The sequence below is a fragment of the Oncorhynchus mykiss genome, chromosome 24 (genome assembly GCF_057628025.1).
Source record: "Oncorhynchus mykiss isolate SJ-2025 chromosome 24, ASM5762802v1, whole genome shotgun sequence".
NCBI lineage: Eukaryota > Metazoa > Chordata > Actinopteri > Salmoniformes > Salmonidae > Oncorhynchus > Oncorhynchus mykiss.
The window spans coordinates 10427449-10446731 of NC_143045.1; the positions used below are offsets into that span (position 1 = coordinate 10427449).

General features: G+C 43.2%; 2 protein-coding genes across 5 annotated transcripts; one reads left to right on the top strand and one right to left on the bottom strand.

Annotated features, from left to right (window-relative positions):
* Nucleotides 1–3839: 3839 nt before the first annotated feature.
* Nucleotides 3840–13959, top strand: LOC110503685 (TRPM8 channel-associated factor homolog). Of its 3 annotated transcripts, none has more exons than XM_021582141.3 (9): nt 3840–4875; nt 8367–8478; nt 8674–9329; nt 9597–10588; nt 10844–10938; nt 11089–11302; nt 12172–12408; nt 12847–13184; nt 13368–13959. In XM_021582141.3, the coding sequence occupies exons 3-9, from the start codon at nt 8698–8700 to the stop codon at nt 13608–13610; spliced, it is 2751 nt and encodes a 916-aa protein (XP_021437816.3). In that variant the 5' UTR covers nt 3840–4875; nt 8367–8478; nt 8674–8697; the 3' UTR covers nt 13611–13959. The 3 variants fall into 3 exon arrangements, with proteins under 3 accessions (XP_021437816.3, XP_021437818.3, XP_090074361.1); XM_021582143.3 differs by having other exon boundaries at nt 4446–5502; XM_090218235.1 differs by having other exon boundaries at nt 4853–5032.
* LOC110503684 (endonuclease domain-containing 1 protein) lies at nt 13948–16856 on the bottom strand. 2 transcript variants are annotated; one of them, XM_090218236.1, is made up of 3 exons: nt 16771–16856; nt 14855–15011; nt 13948–14517 (listed from the first exon to the last, which is right to left on the bottom strand). In XM_090218236.1, exons 1-3 carry the CDS (start codon nt 16828–16830, stop codon nt 14114–14116), a joined length of 621 nt encoding a protein of 206 aa, XP_090074362.1. In that variant the 5' UTR covers nt 16831–16856; the 3' UTR covers nt 13948–14113. The 2 variants fall into 2 exon arrangements, with proteins under 2 accessions (XP_090074362.1, XP_021437814.2); XM_021582139.3 differs by lacking the exon at nt 16771–16856 and adding an exon at nt 15247–15833.
* Between the last annotated feature and the right edge of the window lie 2427 nt (nt 16857–19283).

The following is a 19283-nucleotide window of genomic DNA, read 5'->3' on the forward strand; positions in this document are numbered from 1 at the left end:
TTATATATATATATATATATATATATATTTTTAAAAAAAAAATTACTACACTCCTTAATAGTGTTAGTGTTCCCACAAGGCCATATCTCCATGTTTCATACTTTTAACATTTTCGGTTTTGTGTTACAGAAAGACACCATTACTATTTTTCTAGGCACTAACTCTGCCATGGTCTGGAGAAAATTAAATGCAATTTTTTTAGGGGTTTTGTATAAACTCCTGAAATACATTCTGTGGGAAACACAGGCTTAGATTGTATACGTTTTGTTCTATGAGATAATCATCAGCTAATGTCACTTTTTGTGAATTATCAAGAATGTATGTTGTAAAAAAAAAAGCAGAAAGGCTCATAATTCATTAAGGTCATGTTAATTGACTGCTATTATCTCATAGGACAAAACTTATAAGATCTCCTAAACCTGTGTTAACCTCAGACCTTATTTTCAGCATTATTCAAAAACGCTATTCTTTCCCCATTCAATTTCCCCATAGGGATTGCTGAACGAACCTGAGGTAATTTATTCCGGGTGTAGGACTAAAGGTGTCGAGCTCGATTGTGTTGGGAAGAAAAGTGCAAGCATCACATTGAAATTTAAGATTAAGGGCTCAATTCAATCCAACCCGCATTGCAGTATTTACACAGTAGCTCTTTTTCCAATGGTCAAATTAACTCACAGATTGGGTCTTGGTTTGGGAAACAAACACAACTATTTATTGTTAAAATAGATGTAGCTACGACTATAGACGTATAATTCTCATCCTCCTTGACATAGTAGAGCATATTTATAGGATATGTTTCTTAATTTGTAACATTGTGTGATTTCAGTGGTAGCACCACAGGTCCAAGATGTGATGAGTGATAGGCTAACCCAGTGGTTCTCAAACCTCTCGTTGTGGACCCCCAGCCGGTTCATGTATTTGATCTATTAAATTTGTCAACTAACCCTTGATTAGGTGGATCAGGTGAACTAGTTCAGGGCTAGAACAAAATTATTAAATGTCTGAGGTCCCTGAGGAGAACCAATGGGCTAACCTAACCAGGTAAAACTAGTTGGAGGGTATGACATAGTAATACATCAGCTGTAAAACTGTTTTATATAGGCTGTGATGGGACCATATTTTTTCTAATCAGGTCATTTAATTTAATTTAAATAGACAACTGATTGGACAATAGAACTAACAGGGCTGAGTTTTCTCTTTATGCAGTGTTGCATCTTGTAGGCCGGTGCATCTGTAATTAAAAAGTTACTCACACAGTAAGTCATCACTATTGTGTTGATTGATTAATTACAGTCAATGATTTTGGATTGATAAGGTCTAGGTAGCCTAGCCACCCAAAGTTTGACAATACACGCCTATTTTAGGCAATAAATACATGACTTTACTGCTTCGTTTCCTCTGGCCAGAGGGCATCAGAGCGCATAGGCTTCTCTAGGCTACCTGCAGCTGAAGCACAGATTAATTGTGCAAGGGTTGGCACATGAGGCAAATCACTATTTTAGGCAAATCACTACAATTACTATTATTACTACTATTACAGTTATTCAAAGTAAATAGGGCATGCTTTTATGAATGCTGAATTCCAGTGGTGGAAAAAGTACCCAATTGTCATACTTGAGTAAAAGTGATACCTTAATAGAAAATGTAAAAGTGAAAGTCACCCAGTAAAATACCACTTGAGTAAAAGTCTAAAAGTATTTGGCTTAAAATATATGTAAGTATTAAAAGTAAATGTAATTGATAAAATGTACTAAAGTATCAGAAGTAAAAATATAAAATCATTTCAAAGTCCTTATATTAAGCAAACCAGACGGCATCATTTTATTGTTTAAAAAAATGTATTTATTCAGCCACTAATTGTGCAAGTTCTCCCACTTAAAAAGATGAGAGGCCTGTAATTTTCATCATAGGTACACTTCAACTATGACAGACAAAATGAGACAGAAAAATCCAGAAAATCACATTGTAGGATTTTTAATAAATGTATTAGCAAATTATGGTGGAAAATAAGTATTTGGTCAATAACAAAAGTTTCTCAATACTTTGTTATATACTCTTTGTTGGCAATGACAGAGGTCAAATGTTTTCTGTAAGTCTTCACAAGGTTTTCACACACTGTTGCTGGTATTTTGGCCCATTCCTCCATGCAGATCTCCTCTAGAGCAGTGATGTTTTGGGGCTGTTGCTGGGCAACACAGACTTTCAACTCCCTCCAAAGATTTTCTATGGGGTTGAGATCTGGAGACTGGCTAGGTCACTCCAGGACCTTGAAATGCTTCTTATGAAGCCACTCCTTCGTTGCCCGGGCGGTGTGCTTGGGATGATTGTCACGCTGAAAGACCCAGCCACGTTTCATCTTCAATGCCCTTGCTGATGGTAGGCTTTGTTACTTTGGTCCCAGCTCTCTGCAGGTCATTCACTAGGTCCCCCCGTCTGGTTCTGGGATTTTTGCTCACCGTTCTTGTGATCATTTTGACCCCACGGGATGAGATCTTGCGTGGAGCCCCAGATCGAGGGAGATTTTCAGTGGTCTTGTATGTCTTCCATTTCCTAATAATTGCTCCCACAGTTGATTTCTTCAAACCAAGCTGCTTACCTATTGTAGATTCAGTCTTCCCAGCCTGGTGCAGGTCTACAATTTTGTTTCTGGTGTCCTTTGATAGCTCTTTGGTCTTGGCCATAGTGGAGTTTGGAGTGTGGCTGTTTGAGGTTGTGGACAGGTGTCTTTTATACTGACAACAAGTTCAAACAGGTGCCATTAATACAGGTAACGAGTGGAGGACAGAGGAGCCTCTTAAAGAAGAAGTTACAGGTCTGTGAGAGCCAGAAATCTTGCTTGTTTGTAGGTGACCAAATACTTATTTTCCACCATAATTTGCAAATAAATTCATTAAAATTCTTACAATGTGATTTTCTAGATTTTTTTTCTCATTTTGTCTGTCATAGTTGAAGTGTGCCTATGATGAAAATTACAGGCCTCTCATCTTTTTAAGTGGGAGAACTTGCACAATTAGTGGCTGACTAAATAGTTTTTTGCCCCACTGTATGTTTCGTGAGTCCACCAGATAAGAGGCTGCAGGGATGACCAGGGATGTTCTTTTGATAAGTGTGTGAATTAAACATTTTATTGTCCTGCTAAGCATTCAAAATGTAATAAGTACTTTTGGTTGTCAGAGAAAATGTATGAAAAAAAAGTACATCATTTTCTTTGGGAATGTAGTGAAGTAAAAGTTGTCAAAAATATAAAGAGTAAAGTACAGACACCCCTCGCAAAGCAACTGCTCTCTACAGTACGTATCCCCTCTTGCTCTCGCATTATTCTCTCATTATTCTCTCTTACATAGCAGGCGTAATAGAATCAGACCAGACAAGTAACCACGCAATCGATTATGGTCATTGTAGTTAATAATCACGTTTTCTGCACTATGTAGAACATTGGCCTTTTGGAAACTACAACTCCCTATTACATTGCACAGTTCGGGCATCTATTTCTGCACAAACTGTAGCGCAATGTGCGCATTGAGCTCACAGAAATGGACGAAATTAAATTCAAATCATTTAACTGACGTCAGTCAATTAGTTGTTTAAAAACGTAAAAAAATAACCAACATTTAGTTTACTCCTTCAGCACAATGAGTTGGTTTAGGGGAAGAGTTTGCTAAATGGTTACATTTAGGGGGGGAAGGGTTTGCTAACATGCTATGTAGTTGTTCGCCCATCCTCCTTTTGTTATTGCCTAAAGCAACCTATTTTATGGAACCATACCAAACGTAACCTACACTAATTTGAGTGTCCCGGATTCACGTTTACTATGTTACGTCTAGTCTATGCGACCATTTGTGAGATGAGGTTGAAATCACGATTTCAATGGTAGAGTTGAACAGCTAGGGGCAAGATGTGCTAGATTTACTACTATAATAAATATCACCTTTGCAAGAACTGTCAAAAAGACCAGAATTGATGTTTGACTATAACTAAGCCTAAAACATCGGGTATTTTTTCCATTAAATTTAGTCTTGAAAGGGTGGGTATAATTTCTGGAATGTTCCAACAGGAATACGTTCCAAAAACTTCGTAAAGTACAAGGTTGCTAACAAACAACGCATACAAAGTAGCATGGTCAATTACGAGTAAGTGACGCCGGGCAGACTAAACCACCCCAGCCTATCACCAATGAAGGCAATCCCGGGTTTAATTAAACAAGAAATTTGACGAACAAGCTATTCGGTTGAATGGCTTTAATGAGATGATTCATAAAAATACCCTCTAGATTGCAGACGTTTCCAAAACGACAGATTTGAATGTAGCAGGCATTAAGGGTATCACCACTGTTGAAAAATTACATTTATGCCCTGATCAAAGAAAACGAGGTGCTGCGCACAAGCCAGTGCTGAACAGGACCGATACAAGCGCCGATGGGGGCTGCGACTGAACAGGTTACCTGAAACTGATGGTGAGAATATCAGAGGGATTTGTGCTTGTCGTTATTGGGAAGTTTGTTCCATATCACTCTGCTACCCTGAACATCGCGGTAAGATGTTGTACACAGTCTCGGAGACGAGAGAAAGGAGAAGAACAGACAGACAGGTCATCATTATGTTTGCGTTGAGCGGTTGAAGAACGTGAGAGACGAGGTTTGGAGAGCTGCGAAGCTGGCGCCAATCTGCAGGGAGAAAGCCATTCGCTTTGCAGAAGAATTGAGCAAGCGCGACAGGGATGCCGGTGCGAAGCTGTGGCCACAAGTCGACGAGGCAAGACGCAGGTGGTAAAAGCATTCTTTCGCCAGGGGGTTGCTGTCGTTGACCGCCGCAGGGTGGAGGAACGTGACTGATTGATTCACGCTTTACGAGTTAAAGCCATATACATTTTCAACTGGTGAGTTTATTCATGCAGTCGTTTATCTGAACACGGCATATAGGTGATATTGCAGAGGGCGGTAATGTTTGTAGTGGCGAGTTTTGGATGTGAGCATTAACCAACGTAAGCATACTAAATGTGGTTTTTGTTCATTTTGTTTCAAGATCGATATTATGTAAGTACATCTCCATTTATTTTTAATATGGCTTGATTATCCCTCAGACATGTATTTATTTTAAGTTTGAGAGTTCAATTGAAGATGTAAACTATTAATATAAGATTACACGATCTATGCATTTATTTTCCTTTGTATGGTCGTTAGTGTTCGTCAAGTTAATTTTGATGGGGCGTATGCTACCTTTATATTATTCAGGGTCCCTGTTTATTTTTAGACAACTCTTTTTCTAGGATACTCTTCAATATTTATCTTTCCTTTTTATCCCTAAACACCAAGGGTTTACGTAACAATATAAGACGCAAGGTTATTTTTAGTTTTTGTAAAGATTCATTAAATGCCAAGTGTTTTTTTTATTTCTAGAGACACATTCCTCAGATGCTGACTTAAAAAATGTGGTGACAAGATCATGTTTAGCCATGGCTCATCTCATTCTGCTGGTGTGGCAATACTTTTCAGACGTTTTCCAGGTACCGTTTTAGAAAGCAGGTGTGATGATGAGGGTCACTGGATATATATTGTTTTTTAATATAAAGGGTCACGTTACATATTGGTAAATATGTATGGTTATAACATAAAGTAAAAAACAAAATAATCTTCTAACATCTAGTAAAGTCTTAACTGAGTTGAAAAACAAATATTGAACAGATATCATTATTGTTGGAGGTGATACTGTTGCTCCTGATGACTGGATGGATAGGTATCCCACCAGGCATTCAGCCCATTGTTGTAGTAACTGAACTCTTCATTTCTGCTCCATCTTTCAACTTTCCAATATTTGGCATTCTCTGAAACCAACTTTTCTTGGTTTAACTCTACAACTAGGGACAGACAATTCAAATCTACAATTGATTATTGGTTGGTATCTTCCAGTCTTATGCATCTTGTCAGTGAATGTAGTAGTTCCCCAGCTCCTCTGACAGACCATTGTTCCATTATTCTTTCCTTTTGTTTTGATAATGACGAGATTTTCTAAAGCATACTGGAAATGTAACTCTTCTTTTAAAGAATGGTTCATTTTGTTTACAGTCTAAAACTCTTATCAGAGAGACCTGTCTCAATTCTGCTCTTTCTTCTACTAACAAATGGGACATTATTAAATTCAGAATTCGATGTCTTGCCATCACTACTGGTAAAATGCTAGCTCGGAAAAGATTCTCCAAGCAGATATTATTATTGTTGATATTAACAGGCCGAGCAAAAACTTGATTTAAATGAAGATGAAAAAGCCAAGCTTGCTAAATGCCAATGTGAACTGGACGACATATACAACGATAAGGCACAAAGTGCCTTCATCTGTTCAAAGGCCAAATGGATTGAGAAAGGTGGAAAAAAACACAGGCTAGTAATAGTGTCATTTACATAAATGGATGAAATACTATCTGATGATCTTGAAGGATTAATAAGGAAATGCACTCTTTCTACAGTACGCTGTATCAATCTCATCTTTCGGAAGGCGACTTTGATTCCTTTTTTTGGTTTCAGTTAAGAACTCTGTTAAGCCTATAGAAGAAAGGTTTAAGAAACTCTGTGATTCTGATATAGATATGACTGAGTTGGACCAAGCCATTAAACAAATGCCTATAGGTAAATCTCCTGCTGGCCTGACTCCTGAATTCTATTGACATTTCTGGCTTGATATTAGAGAGTTATTGCTTTCGGTCTACAAAGAGGGTATTGCTAATGCTATCTTACCACCTTCTTTGAGACAGGGACTAATAGTTCTTATTCCCAAACCAAAGAAGGACTCTCTTGACCTGGACACCAATTATGTTGTTGACAACTGACTCTAAGTTACTAGCCCATGTCTATGCCGAACGTTTCAGATAGAGAATCTTTAAACAGCGATAAAAGGATTAATTCCATAAGAGTTTCATTAAGTCAGTGGCTGCATCGCGTATCTCAATTTTGGGTTGCATTATTTTGTCCAAGACTGATTGTTTATCTAGAATCATATTCCCAAGTCAGTCCCTTTTCCTTTCTTCTAATATCATTTTAAAAAAAAAAGTCAATTCTGTAATATTTAGATTTGTTTGGAGGAATACAAGATATTATATTCGGAAATCTCAATTAGTAAAAGACTTAAGATCGTGGAGGTTTACAGGCTATTGATTCTTAGTTGTTAGTGGGTACTTCTAGAATGAAATGGTTGAATTTATGTCTGTCTAATCCTGTTTCTATGTGGTATCATATCCCTAACAGTCAGTTTAATAAACTTGGTGGACTTGAATTCCTAATGAAATGTGACTTTGGCCCTCCAAAATGACCTGTGAAATTGTCAAAGTTTCACCAGCAAATTGTATTTTCCTGGAAAATGATTTCACGCACAATTTTTACTTCCAGAAAACATTGATTTGGAATAATAGAGTAATTTAAAATGAATAGGAAATCCATTTTCAAAGGCCTTTGGTTTGACAAGGGTATTACTTTTGTATGTGATTTGTTAGACAACACTGGGGAGTTTTTGCCGTTTGATGAGGTCATTGGTAAATTTCAGGTTAATACTACTCAGAGAGAATATATTTAAGGTTTGCAAAGTAATTCCACTTCCTTTACTTGGACTTATTAAGAACACTTTGTTATATTATGAGGTTGTTCTCTCTTTTCTAAGTTTACAAATGAATGACTTGAACCTTTTGGATAAAATATTCAACAATAAGTGGATACGATTGGGAGTTAATGAAGTCATTTTTGGTGATTATAATTCAATATATTGCTATGGAAGTGACCAACCCATGCTATGGTTAAAAACTACTACCTTTCACCTTCATTTTCCAGTTATCCCAAAAGTTAAAGAAACCAATTTTTAAATATTTTCTTACATATACCCTGTTAATGATTTCTTGCACAAAATATTACATTTTGACAAAATGCCTTGTGTTTTTTTGTTCCTCTGATTCAGAATCTATAGAGCATTTCTTTTTTTCATGCCGCCATTCTAGTAAACTATGGATAGAAATTAATTAATGGTTGTGTATATAGTCTCCAGAATTCCCTAATTTTTCTTTTGATGATGTTAAATGGCATTATGCTTATTCTTGTAATTCCGATCATAACTATTTTATTAACATTATGGTTGTTATTCTTGCAATAAATAAAATAGATAAAAAAGAAGCATTAGGCAACCCTTCTGGTATCTGACGGACTCCACCCATGTGAGTACACTGTAAGCTATTCATACAGACTCACTGTTGACAGATGCCTCCCTTTCCCCTGCCCCGCCTTGTCTGCTCAGGTCACAGTTGCCAGTCATTGGCCACACACACACACACACCCCTCCCTTTCCTTTCGCTTGGTTTGCTGATATGATGATCTCTTTCTTCCCTTCATTCAGACTGTTCCAAGTATGCTAAGTGGAATGTAACACAGCTTGCTGCGCTGCTTGCTCTGAGCTCCATTTTCCTCTTGATTCTGATCTTCAGCGGTTGGTTTTCCTTTGTATCTAGGTAGGTTTTACAGATGGCTTCGTTTGTTCTGAATTATGTATGATACTTTTGTTGTAGAGATTACCGCAACGTAAAATTCAGAAACTAGTTTTTGTCATAGCAACAGTTGAAAGAGTTAAATGCATGTACTTATACTTATACTGTTTAATACATATGTCTTTTAAAATACTTTTTTTTCTCCTCCACCACCTACAGGATCGTCAGCCTACTGACTAAGCCATGACCCAAACCAGCATGTCCCGTGAGGAGGCCTACTCTGCCCTGATGAGGGGGGTAAAGGAGCTGGACCTCAACGGGCCAAACATACCCAGCAACTTAGTACTGATTGGCGACCAAGCCTTCCCACTGGCCATGAACGCTTGTGGCCAGGTCCTGATGGCTGCCTCATTCTACGGCCGAGGCCGGGTGGTGGTGCTGGGCCACGAGGGCTACCTCACCGCCTTTCCTACCCTAGTGGAGAATGCCCTAACCTGGCTGACAGGCTCCTCCTGTGACAGCACTACCGTCGGCGTCCACCAGAGCTGTAAGGCCGTAGCCGACAACCTCAGCCACTCCAGCCTCCAACCCAAGGTGGGGGGCTTCTGCGAGGGCCTGGGAGTGTATGTGACAGATGCGTACTGCGTGGGCCCAGAGGTGAAGGAGCTGGTGGGGTTCCTGAAGGTGGGGGGTGGGCTGCTGATTGCTGGTCAGGCGTGGAGCTGGGCGGAGGAACACCCCAAACAGAACACCCTGCTGGGTTTCCCTGGGAACAAGGTGTCCAGTGTGGCTGGCATCTACTTCTCGGAGCACCTTGGGGAGCTGGGTACTCTCCCTGTGCCTCCACAGATCCCTTCCAACTGGCTGGCTGTGGCGTAAGTATTGGGCACTTCATATAGAGAAGAGAAGGTGGCATATTAATATAGAGATACTGTAGTAAAACGGAAATGTGTACATGATGGTATTTTGTGCCTCATCACCTCCTAGAACCAGGTGTGAAGAAAACAAAGAAGGGTTTTTATTTAACTCCAGAAATCACCTGGTTAAATAAATGTAAAAAAAATGGTTTAGTTGAGCTAATTTTATGTGTCTAACTTCTCTTGTCAAATCATACCTCCCCTTTCACTCTCTTCTTTCCCTAGGATAGGCAAGGACTTCAAGGATGACCTGGAGTTCCTGCTGGAGGGCGTGACAGAGTTTGATATCCAGGGCGGGGCTATTTTCTCAGAGTTGCTGGTACACGGCCCTCTCGCATTCCCCATCGGCACCACAAAGGACGGCAGGGCCTTTCTGGCCGGGGCATACTACGGCCAGGGCCGAGTCATCGTGATCACTCACGAGGGATACTTGGGCCGAGAGCAGATGTCCCCCTTCATGCTCAATGCCGTGCGCTGGTTAGACGAGGGCCGTAACGGCTTGGTAGGTGTCCTGCCCCAGCTCGGCTCCGCCCACACCCTGCTGAGCAAGTCGGGCCTGCCCTGTGAGAAGAGCGGCTTCAGGAAGGAGCTTAGCGTCTACGTCTGCACCTCCTACAGCGACGCCCAGGCCGATGAAATCCAGGACTTTGTAGCCGAGGGTGGGGGTCTGTTGATCGGGGGCCATGCATGGTACTGGGCCCAGACAAATCCGGGCCTCAACACCATGACAGAGTACGCAGGCAACCACATCCTCAACAAGATGGGCCTCAGCCTGATGGGGAACACTCTGGACGCAGGCTGCTACAAGGCCCCAGTCCCAGGTCAGACCTGCTCCGAGGGCTTCCACTTCCGCCACCTGCTACGCCGCTTTGCCGGCCACGTGACCCAGGGCGAGACGCTGACGGAGCATGAGGAGGCGGGTTTGAAGAAGCTTGGCAGCGACTGCGCCAATTACCTGCACATGCGGGCGCACGACTGTGCCTCGTACACCTCGGTGCTGGCCATGCTCACTGACGTGCTGAAGGAGACGGGCATCCCCCAGGTGTGCCACAGCTGCCCGGTAATAAGCGCCAAGGACCACCTGCTGCTCAGTGTAGGCACGCAGGTGTACAAGGTGTGCCAGGACCCAGATGCCCTACTGCCTTACCTGATCAAGGACCAGCCCATGATGCCCGCCTTGTCCAATGCCAGGGTTAGGATCAACTGTAATACAGCAGGTCAGTTAGCTCTCATTTGCACTCTAAAATGGAGGATAATGGGTCTAATGGAGATGGTTTAGTCTTGGGAAGCAATATGAAACACCAGGAGTAATGGCTTAGATAAAATGGGTGCAAGAAAATATATTTCGCCATAGCTACTCTGCTTATGTGCAAGCTCATTGGTTAGTGTGGGAATACATGTTTCTAACCATACACTCACTATTATTCTATACAGTTGTGCTTGAGTATAACCACTGCTGAACATTGTCTTAGGAGGAGAGGAGTGGCTCAGCACTGGTCTGTTCCTTTCCCCTGGGATGAGGACTTACATGGCCATGCCACCACAACTCGTCAACCAGGGCTGGAAGGTATCCAATACTGCTTTTTGTTACGTCTTATCACTCTAAAGTCTATTGAATCAAATCATGTTTTATTTGTTTTGAGATCAAGCCCTTTACATGTTGATGCAAAAGCACTTTGTGGATTGATTGACTGACTGATGCCCCTGTTACCATCAGGTCCAGATAGGCTGTCAGACTGACAACATTGGGAATTCAAACGAGCTGAGGCGAGCGCCAGTGGTTCATGAGCGCTTCCCCATAGACTCAGAGATGATGCAGGTGTGGAACCTGTGGGGCGGCCTCCTCTATCTCATCGCCCCTCCTAAGACCCAGGTGGAGGGGGTGGAGGTCATCATTCAGGGGGCTGTGCCGGCACCCTACTACAAGACTGGTAAGTGGGTGGGTGGGAGAGGGAGGGAGGTGGGGCTCGATGATGCATTTTACACTTTGGTCTTATAATGCATCCAAGTGATGTATTACAAGGGTGTTACAACTATGAGCTGTTATAACTCATGACGGCTTATAGCAAGTGTTATAATGCGCCAAGTGTGCCATTATTATATGTTGCTGCCTCATAGAAAGTGTTACAGAAAGGGTATTTCAATGAGATTAACCTGGATAAATACCAGGTGAATAAAAGATAACACAAAGTCCATTACTCCATCCAGCCCCCTCATTTACTCATTTACAATGTCTGTCTGGGCCCCCTTTGACTTCATCCAGGCAAAATTGATCTTTTCACCTCTTTAAAAAAAAAAAAAATCCCAGAGTTGTATTCATGTATTCTAATCTGCTATTCATGTATTCCTAATTCATAATTGAGTTGCTTCCTGCTCTCTGTAGCCATTTTGAATGTACGATGATGACGGCTGCCACAGATTAAAGAGGAAATGACAGAGTCGTTGTTCTGCGTGAAACATCTGTAGAATACAGAGATACACTAAGCTTAGAACAGCGATGCTCTCACATACTGTGTAATTGCAGCTGTGTTACTAAAACTGAACTCCCCGCTGTTATGAGAATTGATTTTCAATGTGCTACTCATCATTGTGGTAGGAAATCACACTGTACCAAAAGTTTGTCTGGTAATAGTCATCTTGAAGGCCATTTAATGTATGTTGCTCACCTATGCTAGGCCGATGGATTTCATGATTGATTATGAAGAGGTACACAGCCTAGTCACAACACCTCGTGAAAGTAATAAATTCAGTGAAATGATCCAGGATTTTCCTCCAACCCTTGCCTCTCTCCTGTCTCTAGGGGTGACCACGCCTGCAGACTGGGCAGTTCTGCGGACCGCCCCGTCCCCCTGGGCAGAGATGGAGTTTGAAAACATCATCCTGACCGTCCACTCTGACGTGGTCCGAGGTCTAGATCGGCCTGACCTGGTGGCAGCTCTCTGGGATGACATCATGAGGGGGGTAGCTGACCTGGCCTCCGTCCCCGCCAAGTTCCCCCGCAAGGAGCGCTTTGTGGCCGACGTCCAGATCTCCCATGGTCAGCGTCTGTCCCTTTTATTTCTTAGCGTGGACAAACTGTCTTGACTGGAATTGACTATGGTAGGGGACCAGGGATTGTGTAATTGCTGGATATGAACAGGAAAAAGAGAGATTATCTCAAAAATGTATTATGAGTCAGGTAGGACAGTCCCTTTACAGTTTCTAGGGAGCAAGAGTGACCTACACTCTTAGAAAAAGAGCTTCTATCTAGAACCAAAAAGGGTTCTTCGGCTGTCTTCATAGGAGAACCCTTTTGGTTCCAGGTAGAACCATTTTTGCTTCAATATAGAACCCTAAGGGGTTCTTCCTATCGGTACAGCCGTAGAACCCTTTTGGAACAATTTTTTAAAGAGTGTATTGGAGTGGACTGCACAACCTCTGCCCTGTAAGTATCCAGACATTGAGCTGACCCTCTTCCCCCCCTACTCACCAACAGGCTTCATGCATGCAGGCTACCCTATCATGATACAATCATCCTCCGTCCCAGACCTGATGAACCCTGTGGCAGCCCGCAGCTCGGGCCTGTGGGGGGCAATCCACGAGCTGGGCCACAACCAGCAGAGAGGAGTCTGGGAGTTCCCCTCACACACCACTGAGTGCACGTGTAACCTGTGGTCCGTGTACGTGCACGAGGAGGTGTTGGGGGTGAAACGGGATCAGGCCCACCCCAACATGGCGCTGGCCAACCGACAGAGCCGTGCCGAGGGGTACGCTAAAGGGGGCAGGAATCTGGCCAGCTGGGACATGTGGGTGGCACTGGAGACCTACATGCAGGTGACAGGAGATTCTAGTGATGTGTACTGTGTAGTACGCCCTGCTGCAGTGTATGTTGTGTACAAATCCTACAGTTAGTGCTTGTGAAAGACCGTAAGGAAAATATAGATGCTTAAAAAAGTTACTTTATCTCGGGTTGAGTTTGTGTAAGCAGTTTCTCTTTGTCGTCCTCCTTCCCACCAGCTCCAGGACCAGTTTGGCTGGGACGCCTTCAAGAAGGTGTTTGCTGCCTACCACACCATGCAGAACGTGCCCAATGACAACAAGGGAAAGATGAACCTGTATGCTGAGACCTTCTCCCTGGCGGTCAATAGGAACCTGGCTCCCTTCTTCAAGGCCTGGGGCTGGCCCATTGAGCCCGCTACAGAGGAAAAGCTCTCTAACATGCCGGTGTGGAGCGACCACCCTATGGCCCAGTATGACTGAACAATAGAGGAGGTCACCCCCTTATATTGGGGGGTCACAGGTCAGGGATTGCTGGTGAAGGGTAGGCACCGTTTGGTGACGGGTTAAGGTAAAGGAGTGGTGACTAGGACTTTGCTGGCCTGGTGTAGAAATGCTACTGCAAGAATCATGGTTGCGTCTGTTGTGCAAAGAAATAAATAATTCTATCGTTTTTTTGAAGTCGTCACAAAGGGCTTATTCTGAAGTCTCATGTGTTTTTGATACTGCAGACGAAGCTAAAGAAATCTACCTCCTGTTATATACTTTATATTATTCATGCTTATTCCTAGAAGGCACAGATAACGAATAATAAAATATGTATCTCTCCAAACATAGTTCTTTATTTATCCACTGTAGTTCATGATGTCATTTTCACAGTAGGAAGCACTTGACTTGGCTGAAAGACTGAAACTTACGTGTGAACTGAAGTTTTAGCTTACATTGCCACTGTCAAATAAGGATTAGAAACCCATGAGTGGGAGAAACTACTCTTCGGGCACTGCCTGGCAGTTGTTGTGAAACAACTCCCCTACTGGCGCGTTGGAGTACTGCTGCAGGAAACCGTTCAGCTCCAGCAGCGAGCGCTGGTCCACTCGGTTCTGCTCGGTGTTGAGGGCGGTGGCGCCACCGCTACGGACAGGCTCACCGTTGTTGTCCACACAGCAGTAGGCGTTCCAGATGTACTCGGGGATGTTGACGCGTCGGACGTTGTCCTTGACAATCCAGTTGTCTGTGGAGGGGATGGCGCCCACCAGCACGTAGGCCTGGGCGCACTGGGCCTTGAACAGGTCTGTGAGCTGGGACTCGTGGCGGGCCCAGGCGTTCTGGTTGAGCTTGGGGTTCTGGGGCACCACGTTGGTCAGGGTGAAGGTGGCGTTACGACTGGGGACTTGGGGAGGAAAGGAAGGGGGGTGACCGTGTGAGATTAAGAAGGAGCGAGAAAGAGGAGGGATATACTGTAGGTTTAATCATTTGTCATGAGATTAATTAGTAAATGTTACAGATTAGCAATGGCATGTTGAGGCCCACTTGGAGTCAACTTTGAGGCAACGTTGTGTGTTTGCTGGGTTGTGTATATAAACTTGGGTTTACCTTGTACTTAACTTTCAGCTCAATAGTCGACCATCACAGTAGTCCACACCGAACTAAGAAACAATTCTAAGAATCCTAACAACATTGGAATTGAAATCTGTTCAAAGCAGAGCCGGTATTGTGGAGTAGACTACCTGCATGGTGTCCATTGGGGTTGAGATGGCCGCGGTCGAAGCCAGAGTGGGTGTAGTCCTCATTGAGTGCCTGTCTCTCGCCCAGGTAAACCCCAGGGTGATCTTTCCCCAGCCAGTACCCATCCTTCATCTCTGCACCCCACGTAAGGTTCACGAGCTGGGAGGGAAAGTAAACTGCTTTTACAACCCCAAGCTTCAATTCAAAACCATTGATCTTTCTCAACTTTTTAGGCATCTAATAAAAAATGTTCCCCAATTTATTTTGGCAACAATCTGCCGTTTTTGAATTTGGGTCACCAACATGGAGTTATTGATGTGAGTTGTTGAGGAGACCGTCCTATGGCAGGCCTGTTTCTAGCCACAGACACATCTGCCCTGTTCTCATGACCCACCTGTGGCTCCACAAACCAGCGCTTCTCCCTGCCTCCTCCGTTGCTGGGCTGGAAGCGGTAGGCTGAATACACAGCAATGCGGTGGTTGGTGTCGTACAGCGTGGCAAAGTGGTACCTGTTGTAGAAGCGCTGGCACAGGCGGGCAGCGCCGGGGGTGGCAGCCCCCCAGCCCGGTACCTTCCCCTGGTAGAAATACTCAACACACTCCGGGATGTCTTCGAAGTTGGCCAGCACGTCCCCCTCAACGAGGGACAGGGTTCCAGCCAGGAGAACACACAGGGCTACCGGGACCGACATTATTGGATGGGGCGTTCCTACTTCCTAGCTGATTGCTTTCTCCTCGTGTTCTCTGGTCACGACTAGCTGTGTCTGTCCACTCACCTGTCCAGCACCAAGCTGTGCCTCTGAAGCAGAGCCCAATGGTTGAACCTGTGTAGCCCGTTTAACCAGCACTGCCCCTTTTAACCTGCTTTTCCACTTGTTACACTCTCATTTCCTCTATCTCTGCTCGCTTGACACTTGAAGGTTACATGGAACTGGATAGATTCAAATGTACATGGTTCTCTCAGGTGGGGTGTATGTGACATAGACCAGCTGTTATGCGTTTGCTGTGTGTACTCTGTTTATCTGCAACTTCTGTAATGCTGTATTTTCGCTGTATTTCATTGGTGGTGAGGAGAATGTCGATGTCGAGAATGTCGATGCGTTTGATATAATGATCGTCCGATCTTCAATAGGAAGCCCAGTACTCAGCGTTTGGGCACTGAGATTTGTTTATACTGTTTTGTGATTGGAAGGTGTATACAGTACAGTGTGTGTTCATGTTAGTCATCAGTATGATGTCCGTGTGGTGTCATGCCTGCTATACAGGAAGCAGATGTCTTAACACAAGCAGTCTGCCCTAGGAACAATAACAATCCATTCCTATAGCAACAAATCTAATTGTATTCATGACATGCGCCGAATACAACTGGTGTTGACTACACTGAAATGCTTGCTTACGAACCTTTCCCAACAATGCAGAATTTAAAAATAATAATATATATTTTTTAACTAACACAAGGAATAAAATCAAATACACAAGAACGGAGCTATATACAGGAAGTACCAGATCAATGTGCAGAGGACAGAGGTATTTGATATAAATAAGTACATGAAGGCAGGGTTAAGTGACTAGGCATTCGGGATAGATAATACCATAATAAGAATAAAATGAAGAGCAAGCTAGCAGCAGAAAGTGTGTGTGTGTGTGTGTGAGAGAATGTCAGGGTTTTATATGTGCATATGGTGTGTACATAAAGTATATTTAGTGTGTAGGGTCAGTGCAAGACAGTCTGTGCAGTTTGGGTACCATTAATTGACTATTTAGCTGAGAAATGAACATCAGAAATTAGATCGCAACGTACAGTACCGATCAAACCTCTAAATGACACATTTCTCCTTCTGGTCTCAATCTTATGGTAGAGCTTTGACGAAGTAGTCAAAGTCGATGGCTAAGTCTTGGTTGTGTAACGCTAGTCTCACATGTTGGTTTCCCAGGCAAGGGTCAACCTGGCTAGATTCCTGGTCTGGTCCCACCCACATGGCACACACGTTCGCCTACAAACCCTAAGAGGCACAAGGGGAAAATAGTGCAGATCAGATTAGAGAGATCAAAACCAGGGAGTTAACCATGCATGTTTTTTTCCACAACCGTATGAGGACACTTAAATCATTTGATTATAAACTTGTTAATTCAGATTTACGGTATACGGTACAGTCTTAGATTTCTCATGTATAGTAAGTACTTTGCTTTGGCCGTGCCGTCTCAACATCTTTCATGTAAATCATTCACACCGTGTTACATTCAAAGCGGTAACTAGCTGTCATATATTGTGTCTGGTTGCTCCATTCACACAGACACAGTACTACAGTACATTGTAATGGGGGTTGGTGCTGCTCTTAAAGTCTGCCACTAGATGTCAGGTTTGTATCAGATGTTTGGGGGTGTAACGGGGAGGCCTGGCTATATGTCCCATGGTCATCATGGTACAACATTCCAGAATGCAGGCAGTACCCGTACCAATTTCTACCCCCATATTTATCCACCGGGCATTGTTGTAGAATTGAAATGTGCTACATCTCAAGAGTGTAGATTTATTGTCTCGAGGATTCGGTTTTCCAGGAAAGCGAGCGCACAGGACACACGGGCTGATGTTTGCCAGGCATTCATTTGCCGCTAAAAAAGCGTGAGTGACAAGTGAACACGATTTAAAGCTTAATAATGACAACTGTTTCTAACGACCCAGTTGTTAATTTGTCAAGACTGCCTTTCTGGATGTGAATAGGCTTTTCGTGACTCACAGGCCCACGTGCCTACATTGACATTGATCCTGGTCACTCAATTGATTGTCCCATTCCTTTTTAATTGCCTGTTGTCACTAATCACAAGGATTATGGATAAATAATGCTTATGGATCAGACAGGTTATTACTCTAGTAGTTGTCTGTGTGGACGCCAATGTTTTGTTGAGAAGTACTGCTATCCTAGTAAGTTGCAAGCCATTGTTGTATACTGTAGAGTAAAATGTGTGTGTAGGACAGTACTGGCCACTGACTCTACCATAACTGTGCTTAGTTTTTTACATTTTAGTCATTTAGCAGATGCTCTTATCCAGAGCAACTTACAGTAGTGACTGCATACATTTTAATACTTTTTTCATACTGGTCCCCCGTGGGAATCAAACCCACAACCCTGGGGCTGCAAGCGCCATGCTCTACCAACGGAGCTGCTTGAGGGTTCCAAATCTTGAGCCCTTTCCACAAATTCCCATCTATCTACCTGTCTGCTAGGTTACTGCTGAACCTACAGTGGGCCATAGCTGGACTGAGTAAATCATTCAGAGCACTGTCTAAGTTCCTAATGTCCCAATGACTTGAGGAGACAAAAGGTGAGACGGCATTCCAGACTATTCTTTAAGCCTTATCAGCCTTAGACCAGACAGACAGAATAAAATAGGTAGCCTACATTTTAGGCACCCCCAATACCCCATTGCACCCCCTTCATTTCCCTCTTCTTTCCTAACGTCAATTCATTTAAGATATATTCATACATTTCCAATATATTTATGTATGAGCCCTCCCTCCCTCCCTCCCCACACCCCATTACTGTAATCCATCACTGTTCCATCATCCACCATGCAAACAGCCCCAGAGTTACCATGGCAACCACCCTGGGCCCAGCTATGCGCAGCTCTTCTCTGATTGGCTGGCACAGAGGCAGTCTGAGCCTGTCTGGTAGATGTGGTAATTGGCTGGGAGTCTCAACCCCCCCCCCCACCCCCCACCCCCTTTCACATACAGATACACACAAACACAAAACATGCATACAGTACTATAAACACACACACACACACACAAAAGCTTCACAGACATCCTTAGAGATGGAAGAGGGAGACAAGGGGTCAGAATAACGTGGGTAGGAAGAGAGGGGAATAGGCTAGTGGTAGTCTGTTGGATGGTTGGAGGGATTTACAGAATTTGGGATAAGGTGGAAGTGGGAATTTTGCCAAGGAACGGATGGAAGAATCAGTATCCAAGAATATATGTATTTTTATCTACACATTTCCCCCAAGGAAAAGTGTGCGCACTAGTGAAGATTCTGGTGGCCCTCTTTTTCTTGTGTGTTTTTTAAATGTATTTGGCTTCTGGAAGGTGAAGAATGGAATTCAGGATTTGTTTCACTTGCCAGGTCTCCAGGACTACAGTATGATAGATTCTCCAATATATCAACATTGTAGCTCAAAGAGAACCTGTTTACTTTCAAGCTGTAAGAGGTTCAAGTAATGCAATCATACTTTGGTAGATCATTATATTTTGGGGAGAAAAGTGCACACGTGGGTTTATGGATCTAAGCTCCAAACCATCTATTGTAAATAACATATTTATGACACTTAACACATAATGGGATGAATTTTCAGCTTCTCTCATTTTCCTCAGAAATACACAAACATTGCTGGATTGGTGGGTGTTCAGAGGCTCCACACAGACACACACCAC